Genomic DNA, 26,249 nt, shown 5'->3' with positions numbered 1-26,249 from the left:
CTTGAAACCTTGGCTAACACAACACCTTCATGTAATAAAATAATGACAATTTATACGGCAAAAACAAAATAAGAAACTTCCCCTTTTTATAGAACTATTAAAAGCCAGACTTTTCCAAAAGGTAAAAAGACATACTCCAAAGTTAAATGCTTTCTAAGCACTTCTAAAAAGTTTTAATGATTTTCTTAATCAGAGTCGTAATCCGAGAGATTGAGAGGAAAGCCCCATGAAATCAAAGCTATTTCTTAACAGGCGTCTCTTGAAACTTTTTTTTAGACCTTTCTTTTAAGTACATACAACTTCTTTTTTTATGAACTTGATATGAACAGATTTGACTCCTCAAATCTGAGGAGTCTTGATATAAGGTTTTCGTTTACACAGTAGGTAAGGAACCATAGTTTTGGAACCAAGGTTGTTGTCATTTTTTAATGTCCCTGAGCTAGCCAAAAAATATCCCTTTGGTTTTCTGGACTTCAAAACGAAGTTTGATTCCTTCTAAGCCGGCGTCTGATTTCTAAGTATTTATTCTGGGGAGTAATCGAGATTTTAGGGTCACTAAGCTCGTCCATATTAAAGACATCTGCGTCTTCTTGGAATATAAGAAAAAGAATAAAAATTGAAACAAAAATTTCTATCCTAATTTGTCTTGGGAAGGGGGACTCCCCTTAAGCTCCCTATCTATGACAATTTTTAGCAAACATAGAAAGTTACTAAGGAAGCCTTTTGAAGCATTGAAGCAGAATATTTTGTTGTTTAAAACAAAGGAATCAAATGATCCATATCATTCTGGAAGCACCGTAACAAAAAAGGTGAACTTCATCGAATTGCTTTATTGTTGGAGCCGTCATTCCTGGAGAATATAGGTAAAAGTAACACTTTAGTGCATTAGGCATGGAATTACGGGCAGCAATAGTCTTCCTTCATACTGTACAGAATAATTATTTCTATGTTTAAGTTTTAACACCACTGTTTATTTTCGTTTGGAAAAATCGTTTTTAATTGAATTTGAGTTTATTTTGAATACCAAATTCAAATTTATTCTACACATTGAAGGGCTACCATACCCTTAGCCCAACGCTCTTTCAATTGAAGTTCGGCTATTTTTATCAAACTCATTCAAAGTTTTCAAACTACCATTTCCTGTTTGAAACAACCGTTACCGCAATAAGAGGGGAGCCATCAAACCTCATGATCTACATTGCACACTAAACCCAAATACAGTCTTCCAACGTTTATATCCCCCAATAAATTAAATACAGCAAAACTAGTCGGTGCATCCGTACCTCAGCTCCGGCAACTATAGACTTTATTTTTACCTTTACTTTAGCCCTTTTTTGTAGAGAATTTAATGTGAATTAGACGGTAAAATATTAGTAGCTGATAAAAAGAAAAGAGAAGTCTTGACATGCAATACTTATTTGGAAGAGATAAGAGGCGGCCAGAATTGAAAGCGCAATCCCTACAGTAATTAATCACTGTATTGGCAACTCACTCTAGAAGCCCTTTACTTTACTTTTATCTTTACTTTAGCCCTTTTTTTGCAGAGAATGTGATGTGAACTGGCGGGCAAAAATTAGTAGCTGATAAAAAGAAAAGAGATCTCTTGACATGCGATACTTATTTGGAAAGAGGCGGCAAGAATTGGACGCACAATCCCTACAGTAATTTATCATTGTTTTGGCGACTCACTCAAGAAGCCCTGTAATTGTCCAGCTAAGAAAAAGCATAGGATGAAATTAAAGAGACGAAACTGAAAGAAGTGGTTAGAATTGCAAATAAAACCGTGCCTGTTATCTCACATCCCATCCCCTGTTTCAAATTAAAACTTGGCCCCTAATCCAAAATATTCAGTTACGTTCTAACCAACAGTTAGAAATTGTAGCAAAAAAAGAAATGCTCTTCTTCACTCAGAATTTTTTTTTATTTTCTTACGTAGTTTTAATTACAGTAGACTGAAATTAAGTACATAATCTTGTCAAGTTTGTGTCCCCTTACCTTGGACTATGGCCCACGCTTCCTCTGATAAATTCAGATGACTTTCGATAATGTTTCAAGTAGCATTTCTAGAAGGTTAATAAAACATACACTCTAATAGGTTCTCCCCATACATTCTAACTGCTAAGGCTGTCATATTTGTTAGTGATAATGCTCTCCATCATAATGCCACTTCAGTAACCATGATTAGGGTAAAACTACATAAATCACGAAAAAGATTTGTGGAAAGGCCCATCATTGACGTAAGCATTATCAATGTCACCCTGAAATGGTACCATAGAAACGGGGCTTCTGATAGTGTTCCATTCTACCTCAGTTTTGTATAATTTTTGAATAAAAAAGGGAACGTACAAAATTGAGCCAAAAATCATTTGTTTTATTTTTTTTTTTTTTTTTAGGTACGTGGGTACATTACAAGAATAAACAGAGTGGGCCAGCATACGCCTTTTCTCCTCTGATATCCTCTTTTCTGACACCGAAGTATTTTCTGCAGTCAACGAACTATGGTTTTAAACTGAACTAGTCAACAATAAACATTAATTAGGATAAATCCAAACAAAAATAAATAAACATCCTCCGATACCTGAAATAAAAAATGGGGTCCCATAAAATGCTCACCTATTTGACTTAACATCTCTGTGGTAAATATTTGTTCAGGTAAAGTAAGTAAGTGTTTTTCTCATTTTACGGATTCTTCTACTCTTTTTGAATTGCTTTTAATTTGTCCCACTGCAATAGTTAGTTTCTATACAATAAATTAAACAACGTCGTAAGGAATTAGTGTAGCTGAAAGTCCAATTTTACTCAACACGTATAATGCTGAAATTGCGTATGTCCTACCCATTCCTGAAAAGGCAAGTGTACCTACCCGTAGAATTCGGATCGGAGCAGAAAAGCCTGGCTGGGTCAGCAATCCGGAGCTCACCAAGGCAAAGTTTTGGTTCCGCATTTGGAAAGAGTGTGGTAACCCGCGCACCAGAATAGTGAACGAAGGCTCCTTTTACATGAAGAGAAGCTTTGCGAAAAACCTGAGAGTACATCAAGTAAATTTTATAGCCGCAACGTCCTAAAAGCCACGTAATGACCCAAACTTTGTGTGGAAAATGTCAAAGCGTTGCAAATCCATATCATGTAGCGATTCTATCCTTACAATTGACCAGTAGTGTAACTACATGAGCGTTGAATTTTCGGAACCTGATGCGGTCTTGAAAATTGTTTATGAGAAGGAGCTCGATAAATGTTTGGTCAAGTCTAGCAATGACCTCGGTCTTATCGTCACTCGTCCTTTGATGATTTGCTGTATTTCTAAGCTTCATAAAAGAAATCCCATGGTATTGATGGCACTTGTATTAAGCATCTTGAAACTGGCTCCTCTTCTTCACTTGAGCAATTGACAATGTGATATCAAATATTTTTTTTCTCTGAATTAGCACCAGGTCAACCTAGTACTGGTATAATTAGCCACGTCTTTAAAAAGGGAAAACCTTCCTACCAGTGCTCTTCGTTCAGACCGATTAGTGTTTTCCCTGTATTTTATAAATTATTTGAACTGATGATTATTGATGAAATTACTACCAAGTGTTATACACCAGATAATCAGTTTGGGTCCAAGAAATGGCCACGATCATGCACATCATCTTTTCGCTAAATTGTTGGTACATGCCAGCAAAAACGATCAAGTGCTTTACTTTGTCGGTCTTGATGGTTCAAGAGCATTCGACTCTGGCATCTATGACCATATTCTACTGACTGCTTACAAAATGTAGAGTCAGTTCTTCAGTTGTAATGGCTTTTTGGGATATATATAAAATGCTGAGTGCTAAAGTTAAAATTATTGAAAAGACTCGTGCTATTGCAAGTCCCTCGAACGTACTCGACTCGAAAAGACTCGTACTCGAACTTACTCCGCAAGTCCCGATTAAGAAAGGTATTAGACAGGAAGCTCTAGCTTCTCCCCCCCCCCTGTTCAATAATATCGTTGCTGAATCTCAACATGCAACTGTTGACTTGTGTATTTGGATGGGCTGAAGTTTCGTTAGCAAATTACGCTGATGATATTCTGAACGTTGGTCAAACGCAGACTAGAATAGAGAGAATTTTCGTAGACTGTCGGAGAAGTATGATAATATCTGACTAAAGTACAACGAGATTGAAACTAAATTCTGGATTTAACTGTCCAACCCAAGAGCCAGTCTGTTTGTCTCTTGGTAACCATGTCGTTCATGAACATGGTCCCCTTACTAATCCTGGAGCACCAATTGGGAAAAATTTGTGTGCAACATGAATTCTGTTGAAAGATTTTTTTGCGAATAAGAAAAGGAAAGCTTATGACCTTTTAGTTGCTATGAAATTAAAGTTTAGTCGCCGTATATTAGGATATTTGTACAATGCCTTTGTAGTCTCGCATATGCTTGCTCTTCCCCTTTTTGGAAGCTTTCCACTCGAATTTATACTGATAATATTAGGAAGTGCTTTTACGAATATATAAAATACCTACTTCGGCTGCCCCTTTGGACTAGCAACAACACTGTATCAACCAGGTATGTAGTCGCTAGCCCCTTAGATGCTATTTGAAGAAGTACTGAGTCGTTTCGGAAGCGACTAAACTTTGCTTCTACTTTCCTCAACGTATTTCTAAGCCTGTCAATGGTTAAGTCTTGATTTTATACCCATTGTGTTTTTTTCCTACTCCGTCAGTTATTTGCTTGTGTACATTATGACGGGCAATGAAAATTTATTGTTATTATGCCGCGACAAAAATTTTTCTAATAAAATAAGGTTTTCTTCTTGGGGCCACATTTTATATTTACATATATTTAGCCATCAAACAGTTCCTAGTATGTAGGAATGGCATTTGACACCTCCCCCTCCCCACTATGAACATCAACATTCAAACTTTTTCACAAATTTTATCTTCAATAGATAGATCTGACTCTATCATGATAAAATAAAATAAAAATTCCATTGAAAGTAATGAGCAGCATTAAAACTAAAAACAAACAGGAATTGTTAAATATACGAAGATGGTTACGAAATTTCAAGAAAGTTTCCCCAGTGCAAAATTTTCCCTGAAAAGTTCACTCCCGGAAACTTCACTCCCAAAAGAAAATTCTCCAAGTGAAAATCTCCCCAGTAAAAACTCCCCCTCCCCCCAACAAAAATGTATGCATGTTTCTCAATAACAAATACTATATGTGAACAAGTGCAAACTTCATAAGTTAAAGACCTTTCCCCAGGAATTAGGGGGGTGGGGGTCATGTTGTCTCCAAAGACATAGGTATCGGAACTTTCAACAATGCTGAAAAAATGGCTATCTAAAAAAATTTATCAGACTATTTCGAAGAAAAAGTGGGCGTGAGAGGGGAAGGGGGGCAGCTTCCCTCCAACATTTTTGGTCACTTAAAAACGAAACTAGAACTCTTAATTTCCGTTAGAATGAGACATCTACTGATATTCTAGGACCATTAATTTGATACAGTCACCCTGGAAAAATAAAATAAATTAAACAGGCATCCGTGATGATTCTTCTGGCAAAAAATACAATATTCCACATTTTGCAGATTGGACCTTAAAACCTCTACAAAAGAGATCTCTGACACGCTAAATCCGATGGTATAATTTTCTTTAAGATTCCTTGGTTTTTAGGCGGTTCCTCTTCCCTTTTTTAACAGTCAGTTTCGTTTACTATTGGCCAAGTCCGCTCCTTACTTACAGTTCGTTACCACGAAATGTTTGATAAAACGGAGCACCGAAGGTTTCTGACGATTCAGACACTTCCCAATTATAAATCTACGGGTGAAAATTTGGTAAATCCGTCCTCTCTCCTTCCTAAAACTACACTGTTCTTCTCTCTAAACTTCATCTAAAGCATCTCTTAGTGTAATAACTAACATCATACTAAGTAATTTACCACCTACAGAAATCGAGCTAAAGTCTGTAAAATTACCACATTCACTCTTATCCCCTTTCTTATAAAAAGAATCATTTAAATGCTCATAATTTAATTAGGTGCTTCTTATTTTAATAAATCGTATTCACAAACTACAGTAATTTATCTCTAATTTCACAGCCACCATATTACTAAACTCATTTACCACCCTATCAGAACCTGATGCCTTATTATTTCTTAATCCTTTGTTTAGTAGTTGTACTCTTTAACTTGGCTAAGTTTTTCTAGTAAGCATTCATCTTCTCTCATTACAAAGGTCAGATGTTATAACGCCGTGTTTCCAAGAAACTAGCCTCTTTATCTTTATTCATAGGTCCTCCTTAGATATAGTCCAGAAAAGGGTTGGCAGGCCACCAAAATTTGTATAAAGGCTCTATATACATATCCATGACGGACTCGGATCCAATCAACTTTCTATTGAAAAGCGAAGGTTTTTCTTTCAAGATTGTTCCATCCATCTTCACATTTTTCCTAAAGAGGCAACCATGAAAAAAAGATTTACTTAGGAGAGAATATTGGACAAATAAAGGTACAAAGTAAAAGTAAGGTCGAAGTTCAATTTCCACAACAAATAATCAAGCACAAAAATGCGAATAAACAAGGGTAGATTAGCAATTTGGAATACTTAAAATAGGATATGTCCATATATAATTGCTAATTTTTATTTTTTATCAGTTCTCCAAAGTATGCTCAGGAGAGATAAATGACTCGGTGATATTTGTTAAAAGTCTTCAGCCTCCCTTTAAGTTTGCCTTTAGCGTATGAAACTTTTCACTTTCGGTTTTTATACACAAAGAAATGGAAATTATTAAAGTCATCAATATGTTGCCCCTTCCCCAAAACTTATAAGAGATTCAAAAATTTTTCTATGATTTTCATAATATTCAACCGTTTTCCACCCAAATTTAGTAGCTCCTCACTCTCTAAGATTAAATTTTGCATGCTTGCTTGACTCTGCGTATATACACTGACCTAAATTCTTTTAGGTCAGTTTTTGTTTTTTTTTTCAAATTTTTTTTCGTTATCTTAGGTATCACCCCTTTTTCACAAATTAAGGTTAAACAACAGAATGTTCTTATTGCACGTTTTCCTAAGCAAAAAAGATTATCAGGATTTTAGAAACTTGGTACAGATATAAACTTTCTCCAAGTTTCTGGAAACTTGGTTCGAAGTTTCATCACCAAATATTATATCATGCGGGTCACTTCCAAGCAACATTTCATTTTAAGACGATTAAAGTGATGACATAATTTGAGATCTAAATCTAAAATTTGAGATCTATTATATCCACGCCTGTGCTAGTAAGCCAACTCAAAGATTCCTAGTCACAAAAATATCATTGTAACGCCTAAACCTAAAATACATGGGGCGAGTTTACAAGCATACAACCTGGCTTGTAAAAACCCGGCGAGTTTTCTAAACGCAGAATTACAGATGGCGTTGAGTCAAACAGTTCGTGGTAACGAACTGTAGTAAGGAGCGACCCGGCTCAATAGTAACCGAAACTCTACAAAAATGGAATTTTGATACCAATAATTACATCAAAAGAATCGCATTTTAATGCTGATTTTAAATATATAAGTTTCATCAAGATTAGTCTTACCCATCAAAAGTTAAGAGCCTGAGAAAATTTGCCTCATTTTAGAAACTAGGGGGAAACACCCCCTAAAAGTCATACAATCTTAACGAAAATCACACCATCAGATTTAGCGTATCAGAGAACCCTATTGTAGAAGTTTCAAGCTCCTATCTACAAAAATGTGGAATTTCGCATTTTTTGCCAGAAGACAGATCACGGATGCGTTTTTATTTATTTTTTTTCCCCAGGGGTGATCGCATCGACTGAGTAGTCCTAGAATGTCGCGATAGGGCTCATTCTAACGGAAATTAAAAGTTCTAGTGCCCTTTTTAAGTGACCAAAAAAATTGGAGGGCACCTAGGTTCTCCTCCCACGCTTGCTCAAACGGAAACTATAGTTCTAGTTCCCCATTTTGTGACTCACAGTGAGTTTCCAAAGAAATTTCCTACCCAACAGTTTTTTTCTAAACACAGAATTACAGATGGAGTTGAGTCAAACAGTTCGTGGTAACGAACTGTAGTAAGGAGCGACCCGGCTCAATAGTAACCGAAACTCTACAAAAATAGAATTTTGATACCAATAATTACATCAAAAGAATCGCATTTTAATGCTGATTTTAAATATATAAGTTACATCAAGATTAGTCTTACCCATCAAATGTTACGAGCCTGAGAAAATTTGCCTCATTTTAGAAAATAGGGGGAAACACCCCCTAAAAGTCATACAATCTTAACAAAAATCATACCATTAGATTTAGCGTATAAGAGAACCCTACTGTAGAAGTTTCAAGCTCCTATCTACAAAAATGTGGAATTTCGCATTTTTTGCCAGAAGACAGATCACGGATGCGTTTTTATTTATTTTTTTTCCCCAGGGGTGATCGCATCGACTGAGTAGTCCTAGAATGTCGCGATAGGGCTCATTCTAACGGAAATTAAAAGTTCTAGTGCCCTTTTTAAGTGACCAAAAAAATTGGAGAGCACCTAGGTTCTCCTCCCACGCTTGCTCAAACGGAAACTATAGTTCTAGTTCCCCATTTCGTGACTCACAGTGAGTTTCCAAAGAAATTTCCTACCCAACAGTTTTTTTCTAAACGCAGAATTACAGATGGCGTTGAGTCAAACAGAACGTGGTAACGAACTGTAGTAAGGAGCGACCCGGCTCAATAGTAACCGAAACTCTACAAAATGGAATTTTGATACCAATAATTACATCAAAAGAATCGCATTTTAATGCTGATTTTAAATATATAAGTTACATCAAGATTAGTCTTACCCATCAAAAGTTACGAGCCTGAGAAAATTTGCCTCATTTTAGAAAATAGGGGGAAACACCCCCTAAAAGTCATACAATCTTAACGAAAATCATACCATCAGATTTAGCGTATCAGAGAACCCTACTGTAGAAGTTTCAAGCTCCTATCTACAAAAATGTGGATTTTCGCATTTTTTTGCCAGAAGACAGAACACGGATGCGTGTTTATTGTTTTTTTGTTTTTTTTTTCAGGGGTGATCGTATCGACTGAGTAGTCCTAGAATGTCGCGATAGGACTCATTCTAACGGAAATTTAAAGTTCAAGTGCCCTTTTTAAGTGACCAAAAAATTGGAGGGCACCTAGGCCCGCTCCCACGCTCATTTTTTCCCAAAAGTCAGCGGATCAAAATTCTGAGATAGCCATTTCATTCCCCATAGTCGAAAAACCTAATGACTATGTCTTTAGGGACGACTTACTCCCCCGCAGTCCCCGTGGGAGGGGCTGCAAGTTACAAACTTTGACCTGTGTTAGTAATGGTTACTAGGAAGTGTTCACACGGTTTCAGTTTTTTTGTTTTAGGGGGAGAGTTGGGGGGTGGGTTACGTGGGAGGATATTTTGAAGGAGAAACTTCTGATGGGGGAAGAGAATTTCAATGAAGGGGGCACAGGATTTTCTAGCATTATTTGAAAAAACAATGAAAAAATAAATATGAAAAGTTTTTTCTACTGAAAGTAAGGAGCAGCATTAAAACTTAAAACAAACAAAAATCATTACGCATATGAGGGGTTTGCCTCCTCGTTATACCTCACTCTTTACGCTAAAGTATTTTTAGTAATTTCAACTATTTATTCTACGGCCTTCGTGATTCAGAGGTCATTCTTAAGGAATTGGGACAAAATCTAAGCTTTAGTGTAAAGAGTGAGGTATCGACGAGGGTTGAACCCCCTCATATACGCAATAAAAACATACGAAAATAGAAGTTCGTTACGTAGGTTAATTCGTAAGTTACGTATATTTTTTACCAATCAAGACGTTTGTAAAAAATTAAAAGTTCTAGTTGCTTTTTTAAGTAACCAAAAAATTGGAGGGCAACTAGGCCTCCTCCCTCGTTCCTTTTTTCTCAAAATCTTCCGATTAATTGCAATTACTTAATATGCAAATTCTGCTTTAATTATTTATGTGTGGAGAGCCAAGATCAAAACATGCATTAATTCAAAAACGTCCAGAAATTAAATAAAAAAAACAAGTTTTTTTTTAAATGAAAGTAAGGAGCAACATTAAAACTTAAAACGAACAGAAATTACTCCATATATGAAAGGGGCTTTTCCTCCTCAACACCCCGCTCTTTCCGCTAAAGTTTCTTACTGTTTTAAAAATAGAGTTAAGAGAAAGAGTCAAACTTTAGCGTAAAGAGCGGGGCGTTGAGGAGGAAAAGCCCCTTTCATATACGGAGTAATTTCTGTTCGTTTTAAGTTTTAATGTTGCTCCTTACTTTCATTTTAAAAAACTTGTTTTTTTTATTAATAGTCTAGTAGACACGAAATTTTTTACTTGCCCAGTAGCCAAATAGCTGGCGTACGGAAACCACGTCTTGTCGTTTGCTGTTAAGGCTAATGTCCATAAACCTGCTGCAGTATGCTATTAAAAATAAAGCTACTAGCAACTTGTTAACAGGCGTGGGTGAGTACATGTGGCTAACTTACAAGCTAGCTCACCCAAAAGCTGAGGAGTGGTGTGCAAAGTCACCGACAGTTCAATTTTTTCCAGAATGTTTTTACAAGCCTTAAATGAAGCGAGTGAACCGAGTACATTCTAGTAGTCCGCGAGCTGCTTATGAAAAATCTAGACTGTAGTTTGTAGACTCGCCTTAGGTCCTTGAGTCTTTAAGTGAGATAATTCACAAAGTGTTTCTGTTTTATCCAAACATAGTTTCCATACGATGGGGAAAAAAATAAAGGATAACAACTTTTTTTATTCATATACCTTTTTTTCTTTCTTTTTTTTTGTTTTAGGTCTGAATGTAATCTTCACTTTTATGAAATTGTACTCAAAGCCTTTGTAAAAGTAAAAATTAGGCTCACAATTTGTGGATATTTAATTTTTTATTATTCAAAATTTTTAATTGTTTATAAGTGTCCATTAATGATCATTTTCGTTTGCAGTATAGAATAATTTTAAATAATGAGTGAAATATTATATTTGTTAAACGGTGAACATACGAATAGGGCAATAATGCTACACATCACCCAAGCATTATAACTAGACCCAGAGTATATATAAAATATAAACAAAATCCACGACTTATTGAGACCAAGATTCCCTCATGACTAGACAGGACTTCCACCCCTACATCAACACCCGCACGGGCCAACAGACCAACATCCAGGATCTCAAACTTTATTTGTAATTTTATATTTACTCTGGGCTTAGATGTTATGTTACTCTGGGCTAACAAGATGTATAGCACTATAGTGAGTGCTGTAGACAGACTGACTGTAGTGAGTTTATATATTATTCATATATATTTCTTTACCATATTAAAATATCCTGTGTTTGGTTATTATTTCAAGCGATTTGATTCGTATGAAATGGTAAAGTGTACAATAATAAGCTGTGAAAATTTTACCAGTTGTGGTTGTTGGACCAGGAGTGAAAGGTCTGGCTAGTCACCAAGGTAAATTGGGTTCAACTCCCATTGCAGCGACAATTTCTGTTTTCTTTATTCATTTCTTTTCCTTGGTTTACATAATAGAAATACAGTGTGTGGTTCACAATTGTTTATGAACTTACTTAGGCAGCCCTATTGCTCTGCCTATGATATTTCGGGTAAAATAATTTTCCCAAAAATAATGGTAAATCAAAATTATCCTACAACCACAGATTACGAGACGACTTCCGAAAAACCTTAAGAAAAAGCAAGGTTTGCTAAAAAAAAAAAAGTGCAGGTTGACTGCATAAGCTGGTTAAGTCCTGCTTGTTTAACCAAAAGTGTGTCGCTAGATAGCATCAACGGTGGAAACGCAAACTCTTGGACAGTGAAGTTGTTCTACAATAGACTGTCCAGAGATCGACCATTCTTCTTTTAAGTTGAGTTGGTTATCCGTGTGTATTTCCGACCGAAAACCACAGTTAAGTTACAATTTCACATTTACAGGGGTCTTTTCTATTACAGCAAAAGAACAAACTAATATACTGAAAAATAAAACAAACAAAGCAATTCAACGTTTTGTGTTCAGAAACTTTCAGGATTGAAGACAGTTTTTATTGTTTTTGTATTTAATCTTGAAAGGAACGTTCTTTCTCTACTAAAGACTATTACGTGTCACAAGATTGATTATTTTTCATTCTAAGTCTAGTTTCGTATTCCATTTCACGAGTCACGGTGCATAACGACCCTACCAAATCCTATACGATATTGAAATGATGAAGATATAAATCCGGAGTGAGAAGCCGTGAAAATTGAAGATCCCTTCTCAGAGATCTAGGAAAAGAAATTAAACAAGAACTAGCCTCAGGAGAAGTGAAAAGGATTTAGATGTGGGAATTACTTGATCCGTCTCAGTGCAATATGGTGTGCTAATTGCACCTTGCTCGAAGCAAAAATCGTACATATAAGTAGGACTCTCCTTTCTTTTAAAAACCAAAGAAGACAAAATTATTCAAATAATATTTGAAATCTTTGAATTCTCTTCAGAAGGAATGAATGAAAATCCTTACAGCCAATTAGGGTTCCAAGTTTCCATCCCAGATTATATTCGATGGAAATTTCGTTTCTACATAAATTACAATGGGGGAAATCTTACAGGAAAACAGAATTCCTTCTTTTTATAACAAAATATTCTAATATATTTTGCGTCTTCTGGTTCTTTAGTTGTTAGAAGGAAAATAGTAGCAAAGAAAGACTCAAATCATTAATACAAAAGGAAACAAAAAATTGAAACTATTTTGCTGCAAATTTAAATTTGCACCAAATGGGAGTAATTATAAGATATGAAAGATTTAGTCTGTGTCTGAAGGGAAAAGTGATTGGAATTTCGTTTTTACTTGTAAATACATTTATTAAAAAAAATGACAACACGACGTAGAAAAGGGGAACAACGATAGAAAAGGGGTTCTTAACCATTTAAATCGATACACCTTAGTGGCATTGGTTTAATTTATAGATATTTATATTCCTAATATTTATATAATTGAGTAATTATTCAAGGATAATGTTTAATATAAATATTTGGATATTAAAAAAACTTATTGATATTTTGAATAGTGAAATCAAGGTGAAAAGGGTTATACCTACCTAAACTTGTCCTTGAGCTATGCTTCAATGCTTAAACTAAAGTTATTAAGCAGCAATAAGTGAAATATAACATAAGAACAAAAAAAGAATCTAAGGTAATATATCTTTTAACATAATTGATTGATTGATAATTGATATTATCAATTGATGAAAACATAATTGATTTTAACATAACAATTCTGCAGCAACTGAAAATGATGGATTTATGCTTTGTACATGTACAAGTCCAATACTGGTCGTTGACTGACAATTGCATTCTTGTAGGTAATTAATTTTACACATGGAATACGGAGAGCACCCAAGGACCTGTATATCACCCTGTTCCTTCTTTTTTTAAAATCCTCTTCTCAAGTTCACAAACATCTGCAAGAGTGAGTTTCTTCAATTGTCTTTTTTAAAATATTTCCAACGCTATTAGATCTTAAAAAAAAAAAAAAAAAAAAAAAAAAAAAACAGCTAGCATATCCAAAAGCCAGCACAGAATTGTTCCAAACGACGTTCACAAACAATTTACAATTAGAAAACGTAGTTTCCCACCTGACAAAACGACTTAAAAGCTAATTAATTACTAGTTACAATCCACAAAACAGAATAAGTCAACTAATGAAAAGCAGACACAACTTAGAATAAAGAAATTATAAGTACTTACAGTTTTAGCATCAATGATGAACAAACAACAGAGACAGAGCTTAATGCCATAGCAGCAGAGCCCATCCATGGCTGAAAAGAAACCATCTATAAAAATAACGGAAAACGAGACTTTGTTTATTTTTTGTTATATTTCCTGAAGTGGGAACTCGCTAGACAAAAGAAAAAAATATCAGCTTTATTACGTCTCAGAAACAGTAGGAGATGGATATTAAGAAAAGGGAATGGAATATCCTCACGGCAAGAAGCTAGTTTATTCACAAGGGGGTGCTAATTGCGATTCTGGTGATCTTTAAGTATCTCTTCAACTAGAGAAAGGAAGGAAATCATTAAGCAAAAGACATAGAAAAAACTAAGCTTATCGTCAACGACGGAGTAGATCATCCACCGACTCGGTAAAAAGGAAACGAATGGTGTGATAAATTATTCACTGATGATCAAGTACTTGCGGTATAAAAGAAAAGGGGGTACGAGCCTGAGCCCAACAATCACAGTTATTTCTCATTTCTCCAACAGCTTCAGTAATTCCACTTAACTTGTCAATTTTTCTGTTATTTTTCTTTTCTTTTTTCAAAATTTACCCCTTAATACCAAATTCACTGCTGCAGGTGAGTTCACGATAATATCTCACCTTATTTAAAGACAAAATATATGCAATTATGAAATATCAGCATGGGGTGAGAACATAAATGAGTGGTCCAGATGAAGCAGCTGATTGAATTCGGAAAAAAACTAATAATCACCAGATAGAAAAAAAAATTACGGCCTATTCGTTTTTGTCCTTTATATGTTAAATGCCAGGAATAAATTTGACTTTATTTAATGTGGATACAGCAAATCGAGTTCAAAAAATAAATAGAGTAGGATTCAAAGAAAAAAACCACCTGGAGGCGTTAATTTTTACATTCAGAGAATCCCTTATTAGCTTTAAAATAATGAATCAATCAAATATGTTACCATTCCACCCCCCCCCTAAAACAGCGGAAATGATCAACTTGGATTCTGAGCAGCTAAGTTGATTAGAAGATTCAACTTGTTTGCATAATTTAACATAAAAATGATTATATAAGAAATTTAAATAGCCTGCATCAAGGGATACTTTTCAGTGCAGGAAACACAGACAAAATAAAGTAATAAATAGCCAATCACCTGAAAAAAGACCTTGAAACCTTAATTCTAAAATATTATAAATGAAAGATAACTTAGAAAGTAGCGAGAAACGCGAAAGATCAGGTTCGGGGAGGGGGGGGGGACAAGAAGGGGATTTGAAAATTCGATACCAAGGTCATTTCTGACACTGTCTTCAAAAATATTGCACAAAATCCATTGGGAAAGATTCTTTAGCAGCTGAAATTCCTAAGAAGGAAGTTCAGATATAAGCTATAAAGTGTAATAAGATTTGTGACGAGGAGATTGTCTCAGCAACATTTTCAAAAAAGATTGACAGTACCATTGGATGCTAAGGTGGCAATTCTAAAGGAGTAGCTTCGGTTGATAGCTTACTACTGGGTATTTCATTGGGTACTTTCTGGGTATAAAGATACTACTCCGCATGTTATTTTAGCATAGAATTCGTGATAACGCAACAAAGGGGCTTGGACATAAAAAAAAAGTGGTTTCAAAAATAGTCAGGGAGCCACTCACCGAAAATGTTACTATGCAGAATGTGTGATAACGGAATATGGAGCAATCGATAGCGCTGATGAATATGAACTTTATGTACTCGGCCGAAAGGTGTTTGTCTTCGAAACTTTAAACAAATCACTTTTTCCTTACTCGTAAAAAACACGTTTTGCAAAAACTTTCAACAATGATCACGCAGCCTATGATAATCGATGCAATCGATTATGAGTATCCCTAAATGCTGATGAACTTTAAACTTGCAACTTCGTTATTTTCGTTCTAAAAAAAAGTCGCTCTAATATTGATGTATTTGGCAAGTAACAGAAAGTTATACTATGGCTACTAATAATGGCAATGGCTAGCTGTTCCGTGCAATGTACTTACTAACAAAAACACTTCAAAATATACTAGCTCAGCATGTCAAATTTTCCCACCCGAGTGTAAAAGATAGAAGAAACTTCAAAAATTACATAGCCAGAAAAATAGGATATGAAGAATAAAAGAGGCATTCAAACGTTTCACACCATAGCCACAAAATAAATCACACGGTTCACTTCCCGCATATGAGCAATATTCTGTGCACTGGTTGCACAAACAGTACTCAGGGGCCATAATATTTGAAAATGCCTCAAGGGTGGACACAACAGGCCTAGCTTCATCATCCTGGCAAGTCCAGCCAATTTGTAAGGGATCTAGAAACCGTGGCTTTGGTCGGTTCGCTTGTAAAAAAAAAAAAAAAAAGACCGACTGGAGCTAAAAGCGCATAGCATAGCACTCAAAGGTAGTGAGCGCTCAAAGGTGGCGGGAGTCATAAATATGACTCCCGCTTTTGAGGGTATAACTGTACTCTAAAGTTATCGAAAGAAGTAAGGAGATGTGCATTCACATACACAGCGACAATGACTTCCCCGTAAGTAAAAAGGTTTTCTGGCGCAGAAGAATCAAGCTTTGACCTCTCTATCTCTTTCACAAGCAAAGCAATCTATTCCTGCAATCTCCATTTCCCGACAGTCTTAGCCAGCACTATTTTTCCATTAGAGAACATAAAACCAATTTTACAACAGCCAGAAAGTATACGAAGAAGGCAGATCGAAAAAAACAGATCGTTTGGTAAATTCCTGCAAAGGCACAGAATATTCACAGAATTGGCAAAAACTTTTCGTTCTTCTGTTTGTCCACAGAATAACTTATAATGACAAAGCAAAAGGACAATAATGTCTGTGCCATTTGCATCGACATATACAACATCAGTACTCCTTTTCAAGGCGTCCGTTATCAACATACCTACGGCATCCGCCTCTTTAGGGTATAGCTCAAATGATGCTAAAAATATGTATCATTAGTTTCATCCGGTCTTGGAAAAACTTCAAAGAGGCAGGCACTTAAAGCTGCTTGTAGCATAGCCTAGCCTATAGAGTAAGTTTTCAAACTCGTCCAAAAAAGTTCAATCAGTTTTGCCTTTGCCTTGGAATTCGATAGCATCGAGTTCCAATCTTCTAGCTTCGAGTGTCTACCGAGAGATGTTACAAATTTGCATGGAGATCCTTGTGTTCGTGGCAATCACCCCAGTCCTATAGCAGATCATACTGCAGCAGAAAGCCATTGAGCAGAAACGATTGAGCCTGTGAAGTCTAGAAAAGACTTCACTTTAATAATAGATTTGTGCTGCTGCAGGAAGGACGTTCTTCGTGGAGAGCAAACTCACTTTGAGGTACAGTACGTAGCAACTCACTGATTATAGTTGAGACTGAGACACAAAAAAAGAAGAATTAAAGTTCATTTCACCAACAGTGCCAACTCATTCATGATAATCCCTATCATTCCACCCATTGTATTTGCATCCAAATTAATAGTGGATTTTATCACATGGTCAGTGGATATGGTATTGAATTTGGCATTTCATTCCTTCACATTGAATATCCAATTGCAGAATGTCTGATGTACCCCTGGGGGTGTCCCGTATTTACAGCATTACAGAACTTATGGATTTTGAGTATTCACAGAAATTTCTTGAATATATCCAACCAGGAAATGATGTAGCAAGTTTTTCTTTAAGACACCAATGTTCTCATCAATGGGAGTTTCTTCTCTGGAGATTTTCAAGTTCTTCAACAAGCCTTCAATTTCTTCAAAATAGTAATGGACGATAAATCGTCTCATTCGATGCAATAGCAACTTGACAAGTTGTTTTCCTAAAATAATTGCATCCATCTTCGACATTGTCAAATTTTAAACTCTCCAGTTTAGTATTCAACTGTTCCTAAGAAGTTTCTGTCAAATTCACATCTAACAAACCTTTCCAGTATAGAACAGATATAGCCTCGAGAAATAAGGTATGAGCAGCAAAAATTTTATAATAGCTTTCCACTCATCACTTTCTTTGCGATTCCTTCTAATAGAATTTGAGCCACATAAATTAGCTTTTCTAAACCAGATCAATTCATTATGCGGTCAATCCCACCTTATCATTAAAATATGAAGACTGCCCATTCTGAAGACAGCGTCAGAATATGTTGCCGAATGTTGCCGAAAACACATCTACAAAGGGATATTCGTAAACTTTTCGGTTACAATTTAGATAAAACTATATGGTTTTGATAGAATAACTTTTACGCTGAATTCATAACGTAATCGATAGTTATCCACTATTCAAAGTTTTGTCCAATGATTTGTTTAGTTTGCTCTATACCAATAATATGTAGCTGTTTTGACTTGGGTATTTTCATTAACAAGACCAAGAGATAACCTGAGCACTCTTATACTTAGAATCAAACAGTTCGTGGTAACGAACTGTAGTAAGAAGCGACCCGGCTCAATAGTAACCAAAACTCTAAAAAATGGAATTTTGATACCAATACCTACATCAAAAGAATCGCATTTTAATGCTGATTTTGAATATGTAAGTTTCATCAAGTTTAGTCTTACCCATCAAAAGTTACGAGCCTGAGAAAATTTGCGTTATTTTACAAAATAGGGGGAAACGCCCCCTAGAAGTCATAGAATCTTGACGAAAATCACACCATCAGATTCAGCGTATCAGAGAACCCTACTGTAGAAGTTTCAAGCTCCTATCTACAAAAATGTGGAATTTTGTATTTTTTGCCAGAAGGCAGATCACGGATGCGTGTTTATTTGTTTTTTTGTTTTCTTGTTTTTTTGTTTTTTTTCCCAGGGGTGATCGTATCGACCCAGTTGTCCTAGAATGTTGCAAGAGGGCTCATTCTAACGGAAATGAAAAGTTCTAGTGCCCTTTTTAAGTGACCAAAAAAATTGGAGGGCACCTAGGCCCCCTCAAACGCTAATTATTTTCCCAAAATCAACGGATCAAAATTATGAGATAGCCATTTTATTCAGCGTAGTCGAAGAACCTTATAACTATGTCTTTGGGGACGACTTACTCCCCCACAGTCCCCGTGGGAGGGGCAACAAGTTACAAACTTTGACCAGTGCTTACATATAGCAATGGTTATTGGGAAGTGTAAAGGCGTTTTCAGGAGGATTTTTTTGGTTGGGGGAGGGGTTGAGAAGAGGGGGATATGCTGGGGGAACTTTCCATCGATAATTTGTCATGGGGGAAGAAAATCTCCATGAAGGGAGCGCAGGATTTACTAGCATTATTTAAAAAAAAAAAACAATGAAAAAATAAATATGAAAAAGTTCTTTCAGCTGGAAGTAAGGAGCAGCATTAAAACTTAAAACAAACAGAAATTATTACCCATTTGAGGGGCTCACCTCCTCCTAATACCTCGCTTTTTACGCTAAAGTATTTTTAGTAATTTCAACTATTTATTCTACGGCTTTTGTGATTCTGGGGTCACTCTTAATGAATTGGGACAAAATTTAAGCTTTAGTGTAAAGAGCGAGGATCTGACAAGGGGGCTAGCCCCCTCATATATGTAATAAAAATATGAGAATACAAAAGTTCTTTACGTAAGCTAATTTATAAGTTACGTAAATCTTTTACTAATAAAAATATTCGTAAAAAATTAAAATTCTAGTTGCCTTTTTAATTAACCAAAAAATCGGAGGGTAACTAGGCTTCCTCCCCGCTCTTTTTTTCTCAAAATCATTTGATCAAAATTATGAGAAAGCCATTTAGCCGAAAAAAAAAAAAAAATATGCAAATTTTGTTTTAATTATTCCTCTGCGGAGAGCCAAAATCAAAACATGCATTGATTCAAAAACGTTCAGAAATTAAATAAAAAAAAAAACAAGTTTTTTTAACTGAAAGTAAGGAGCGACATTAAAACTTAAAACGACCAGAAATTACTTCGTATATGAAAGAGGCTGCTTCTTCATCAACGCCCCGCTCTTTACGCTAAAGTTTTTTACTGTTGTAAAAAGAAGAATTGAGAGAAAGAGTCAAACTTTAGCGTAAAGAGCGGGGCGTTGATGAAGAAGCAGCCTCTTTCATATACGAAGTAATTTCTGGTCGTTTTAAGTTTTAATGTCGCTCCTTACTTTCAGTTAAAAACACTTGTTTTTTTTTATTTAATACTAGAAGACCCAATATACTTCGAAGCGTTACAAACACAGCAACTTTTTTTGTGACGTCAATAGCACTGTTCTGCTACGATTTGGGAACACTTTCATAGATGAGATTTTGGTGGCCATACCTTCAAAAGAAAATATCGATATCCTGGTCATTTTCTGCATCGCATCGATTTTTTTTTGGTGACGTCAATAACACTGTTCTGCTACGACTTGGGAACACTTTCATAGATGAAATTTTGGTGGCCATACCAAAGGACAACATCAATATCCTGGTCATTTTTTACACCGCACCGATTTTTTTGTGACGTCAATAACACCGTACTGCTGCGATTTGGGAACACTTTCATAGATGAAATTTTGGTGGCGATATCTTCAAAGAACAACATCGATATCCTGGTCATATTTTGCCACGCAACTATTTTTTTTTTAATGAGGTCAATAACACCGTACTGCTATGATTTCGGAACACTTTCACAGCTGGAGTTTTGGTGGCCATACCTTCAAAGGACAACATCGATATCCTGGTCATTTTCTGCAACGCACCGATTTTTTTTTTGGGGGGGGGCGGGAGGGTAACGTCAATAACACCGTTCTGCTACGATTTGGAAACTCTTTCATAGATGAGATTTTCGTGGCCATACCTTAGGATAACACCGATATTCTGGTCATTTTCTGCAACGCACCGATTTTTTTTTTTTGGTGACGTCAATAACACCGTTCTGCTACGATTTGGGAACACTTTCAAAGATGAAATTTTGACGGCCATACCAAAGGACAACATCAATATCCTGGTAATTTTTTGCAACGCACCGATTTTTTTTGGTGACGTCAATAACACCGTTCTGCTACGACTTGGGAACACTTTCATAGATGAAATTTTGGTGGCCATACCAAAGGACAACATCAATATCCTGGTAATTTTTTGCAACGCACCGATTTTTTTTGGTGACGTCAATAACACCGTGCTGCTACGATTTGGGAACTCTTTCATAGATGAGACTTTCGTGGCCATACCTTCAAAAGAAAACATCGATATCCTGGTCATTTTCTGCATCGCACCGATTTTTTTCTCTTTTTTTTGGTGACGTCAATAACACCGTTCTGCTACGACTTGGGAACACTTTCATAGATGAAATTTTGGTGGCCATATCAAAGGACAACATCAATATCCCGGCCATTTTTTTCAATGCACCGATTTTTTTTGTGACGTCAATAACACCGTACTGCTACGATTTGGGAACTCTTTCATAGATGAGATTTTCGTGGCCATACCTTCAAAGGATAACACCGATATCCTGGTTATTTTCTGCAATGCACCGATTTTTTTTTTTTTTTTGGTCACTTAAAATGGCCAATAGAACTTTTAATTTACGTTAGAATAAGCCCTTTCGCGACATTCTAGGACCAATGGGTCGATACGATCACCCCTGGAAAAAAAACAAAAAAAACAACAAATAAACACACACCCCTGATCTGTCTTGTGACAAAAAATACGAAATTCCACATTTTCGTAGATAAGAGCTTGAATCTTCTACAGTAGGGTTCTCTGATACGGTGAATGCGACGGTGTGATTTCGTTAAGTCATAGAATCGTTAAGATTCTATGACTTTTAGGGGCTGTTTTCCCCTATTTCCCAAATTAAGGCAAATTTTCTTAGGCTCGTAGCTTTTGATGGGTAAGACTAAATTTGATCAAACATATATTTTACAAATCAGCATAAAAGTCCGATTCTTTTGATGTAACTATGGTATCAAAGTTCCGCTTTAATGTCGTTTACTATTGAGCCGGGCCGCTCCCTACTACAGTTCGTTATCACGAACTGTTTGAAAACGGTAGGTCTTAACGGAAAAAAAAAATTGTTTTAAAAATAGACATTGAGTGATAACAAATTTGAACACTGCAGTAAAAAGTGAGGTTCGGGTGGAGAGGATGGCAATGGCGCTTATATTGTACACAATCCTATTGTACTGTTCAAAGCAAATGCACTTAAATAAGCACTTTCATTTTCAAAGCATTGTTATGCAAAGCAAAGCTAAGGCGGGCAGTCCCTCTCACATTCTAGGATAATCTTGAGTAAGACATTGAAAACAGATATATAATAAATATTTGCACATGAAACTAAAGGGTAGAATTAGAAGATAAAACGAACAGAGGACATCCTAAGGGTGGGTGCCTCGCATTCAGCCCTCCACCTCTACGCTGAAGTTGCAATATTGTGCTGAGCAGTTCAATAACGACTGGCCTAACATAAAAATAATGTGATAAAAACTTTTCTTTTAGATTTATCAATTTAATTGTTTTGTAAGACATTCAGTAAATAGTACACTTAGATTTACAAATAGCTATATTTGATGCATTTTATAACGCCTCATTGAAGACACTAGTCAAACTTAAGCAAAGAGAGTAGGAGACAAAGGGAAGATAATTCCAAACCTGTAAATAATCATTTCTGTTTGATTTTAGTTTTAACGTTGGTCTTGCTTTCGTTTGATTTTTTCAATTAAAAGAAGCTATCTAAACAACCTTTATCGCTTGCAAAGAAAACAGGATGGTGGTTCTGATATAATATATCAATTGTCTTTCGGAAAAGGAAGATTTTTTTAAGGATAAACGAAGATTTGGCAGAATTCCCATGTCTTTGTTCTAGTGACATGTATGTGTGCAATCTCTGAAAATCAGTCTTTAGAAAAAAAGTGATGTCAGGAAAAAATATCTTTTGAAAAAAGATGATTTTATATATTTTTTTTTGTCCCAAGGATTTTAATAGCGAGAAAGTGTTTTATTGAAGTTTTCTAAGAAGTAGGTCAAATTCGCTTCTATGAAACAACTTTTAACATACGATGCCCAGCAAGTTTTGTTTTTGAATTTTGAAGCACAAAATTAATTATTGGTTTCAGAGGACTTTTCTTTGAGTAGAGACAAGAACCAATCAGAAACTAAAGGTATAAAAAAACAATGATAATAAGAAAATGAATAACAATGATTTTGCTTGTGAATGCACTAGCTTATTTTTTTCTAAAAAAAAAAGAAATTACCCTAATAAAGAATGAGATGGATTGACACTATAATATAAAAATAAAAATACATAAATAAAATCAGCATGAAAAAAGAGCGCCCTCTTTTTCATTAGTTCAATAAAATACCTAAAAATTATTTAGCTAACAAATTTTTATTTTATTTTATTTTATTTTAGCTTCAAGTTCTTTATTTTAGCTTCAAGCTCTATTCTTAAATACATTTTGACACATATATCTAAGTTGATGACCAATTTTGAGGTAAGAAAATATTTGAAGTCAAGCATGGATGAAAATAAAAAAAAAAGAAGAAAAATTTCCTACTCTCTTGCATTATCTCCCTCTTAAAATTACAACAATGTAGATGTACTAAAATTACAACAATGTAGATGTACAACAATGGATGTACTACAACAATGTACTACGTACCTGCAGAGTGATACCAATTGGTGAAAAAATCCCTGCAGCAATCGGGATACCGATTATATTGTAAATGGAAGCAAATAGAAAATTCAATCTTATTCGTTTGACTGTTTTACGTGACAGCTCAAGGCAACCAATTACATCCAATAGATCATTCTAGAAAATAAAAGAATTATATCAAATATGATAAGGATGGAAAAAAATCATCTAAATTGTTGTCGAGGGTAACCACAAACGTCAAGTGACGTTACCACAATCTTTTTTCATTTCTATTTTCTTTTCCTCAAAAATTCTCTCTTTTTTCATTTATGTTACTCTCTTGTTTTCTTTTTGCTTCATCTTGTTCTCATCTTGTTGTCTTTGAAAAGCTCAATTGTCGGAGCCAGACAAAGGACCAAAGAAAACAGGAAACGGAAGAAGATAGAATTTCGCCAAAACAAAATGGGTACAACATGAGCTATACTATCTGTACAGCTCTACAGAAAGCAAAGCGTTACCCATTTGAGCAATAATAATAATAATAATAATAATAATAATAATAATAATAATAAACAAAAACGATAGCCCTAGGGCAAAAAGCAGCACAGCGACAAACCCTTAAAGAAAAACTAACTAAGAAAGACTGTACTAAGAAATCAAAGACAGAAATGATTTTTTTTTTTTTTCAGAAATCATCTTATTTTCTACGTTAGTCTTCCGTAATTTTTGGCAATAAATCATGACCATGGTAAAATAAGGGACCTCCTTAGATGCTGAGCAATATAAGTGGGTTTAGCCATATCGTAAAATTTTATAACATAAAATCTAACCTACATACTTTACTTATGATGCATTATACTAAAATTTATATGATTGAATTAAGCTTATGAAAGTTCTACAAATATGGCCCGTTGGTTAAAACGTCGAAAATCAGGTTGAATTCTAAGCTCAAATAAAGGGTCATAAAAGGGAATTTTTAGCCGTGCATAAAACAGGTAAAACAAAACAAAACATACGTAAAACAAAAACAGGAGTCTCAGCTGAAAATTGAGGGTCAAAATTGTGAAAATACTTTTTCATCTTAAGCAAATCAAATCATGGAGCAATGGAGAATTTATGAATATCTCACTTGTTATTATAACGTAGCCCAATCCTAGAGATAATTTGGCTACGATTTTGACTAAGCACAAATTGCATAGTCCATCAGAAGTTGTAAATGAGAAATCATCCCTAGTTGTCGCAAAGCTTATGTAACTCGACTCGTTAAAAATCTGATAAAAAGATTTGCAAACTTAAATCTTATTGTGATATAATGACTAAGCTGATATCTTGAACAACAGATTTCCATTTTTTTTTTTTTTTGAACAAATCACTCAAACTGAATGATTTTCAAATCGTATATGAAAATAACAGGTAAGTAAAGAATGATACTCGTCAATAATAAATGAAACTCTAAAATACGAAGTTTTAAACAAATGTTTCCATCAAAAGAATATAACGATTACTTTAGTTCTAAATATAAAAAAAAAAATTATCGAGTTTAAAGTTACCAGTCGAAAATCATCTAAAAACTTTTCACGATTTTAGAAAAAGCAGTAAAATATCCTGAAAAATGGGGAACAATCATGATCAAAATTACGTAAAACTCAACATGTCCCAGAGCTCTAATGTTTGGTTTAAGTTGTAAAAGAGATAACACTAAAATAAAGCAAAAAATTTCCTCAAAGAGGGCCAGAATGCTATTAAGCAAAAATTTTTATATAAAACTGTAAATATCTGCAAATTTTGAAAAACACTTCCCAGTTTCTACGAGCATACGGCCAAATGACATGTTGAACATCCCCTCCATAAAAATACGTGCAATCCTCATTAAATGAACGGTCACTATAGACAATATTGGGCATCTTTGTTGAAACGAGTCAATCCATTGATTAATTCTTTTTTCGTTTGTTTATATGCCAGTCAAAAGTTTATTTGTATCGGTCTTTTGCAGGCACAGGGCCTTTGTGGCTTGAGCGTTACCGCAGTTTAATTAGCCCGCCAATAACAGTAATAATGGGTATTTAGTTATAAAAGCCTTTTTTTTTTTTTTTTTTTTGCTTTACTCATACATGACATTAATGACCTAAAGATCATAAGGATTAAAAATCTTAAGAAAATGACCTTTGGCTAAACGTTTTCCACATAGCTAAGATTGCTTACTATAATAAGCTTTTCAAAAATCAACTTCATGAATTTATCGGTTGGATTCCTTTACATAGTTATAACTAATGGCCTCAATTCAAAATACTACCAGAAACACGGTTAGTTCTTAGAAAAAACTGAGACAAACGAAAACATTTTAAACAAAACGCTATTGCAGTCACACTTCCGTCAAAATCAGGGACATGTGCACGTTCAAATTTGAAGGCTGACCAGCATTCAAATACAGAGTCCAAGGTCAAATGAAAGTTATAAAGAGCTTTCGTTCTTTCAACTTATCCAAGAACTATATTGAGAAAGCATGTCAAAGGCGGTCCACTCGAAAAAGTACAGAAATCTTTCTCAACGTTTCTGGAAAAAATCAAAGATCTTTCAAGTACGAACATGACGGGCTGAGTACTTTTTCCATTCTCAGAATGAAGTTGATTGAAAACTGACCTAGTTCTTATTTTTCCAGGCTTGTGGCAAAAATAAAGAAATTTCGGAAAATGAATTCAACAACAAAAGAATTAAAAATAAACTTGAGATAAAACATTCTTTTACAAAAAAAGGAAAGAGATTCAATCAACTGTTTCGACAACTGATAAGTTGAATCGTGACGAGACAGTATCCCAACAAAAATGGTCCAGAGAACCTCGTCTTTACACGACTTTAAGATGAGTCTTGGCCGTTGGTTTTCGTTAATATTGTGTTAATCCCTTACAGTCTATACCCTCTGGACAGTTGTTGACTTATGTATTTTGATAGATAAACTCAATTGATTAATCAATTTATTTATTTACTTATGCACTA

At 35.1% G+C, this 26,249-nt stretch overlaps 1 protein-coding gene across 6 annotated transcripts in view; it reads right to left on the bottom strand.

Annotated features, from left to right (window-relative positions):
• Positions 1-26,249, bottom strand: part of LOC136038677 (copper-transporting ATPase 1-like) — a 268,609-nt gene that overhangs the window by 21,247 nt on the left and 221,113 nt on the right. For all 6 annotated transcript variants that reach the window (XM_065721953.1, XM_065721956.1, XM_065721954.1 and 3 more), the window contains exons 22-23: positions 23,283-23,432; positions 13,723-13,793 (exon numbers count right to left, since the gene is read on the bottom strand). In XM_065721953.1, coding sequence (XP_065578025.1) covers positions 13,723-13,793; positions 23,283-23,432 — 221 coding nt within the window. The remainder of the gene's footprint in view (positions 1-13,722; positions 13,794-23,282; positions 23,433-26,249) is intronic.

This window comes from Artemia franciscana, chromosome 18 (assembly GCF_032884065.1).
Source record: "Artemia franciscana chromosome 18, ASM3288406v1, whole genome shotgun sequence".
NCBI classification, from domain to species: Eukaryota; Metazoa; Arthropoda; class Branchiopoda; order Anostraca; family Artemiidae; genus Artemia; species Artemia franciscana.
Note: the sequence above shows the minus strand (reverse complement) of the source record. Positions and strands in the feature narration are given on the sequence as shown.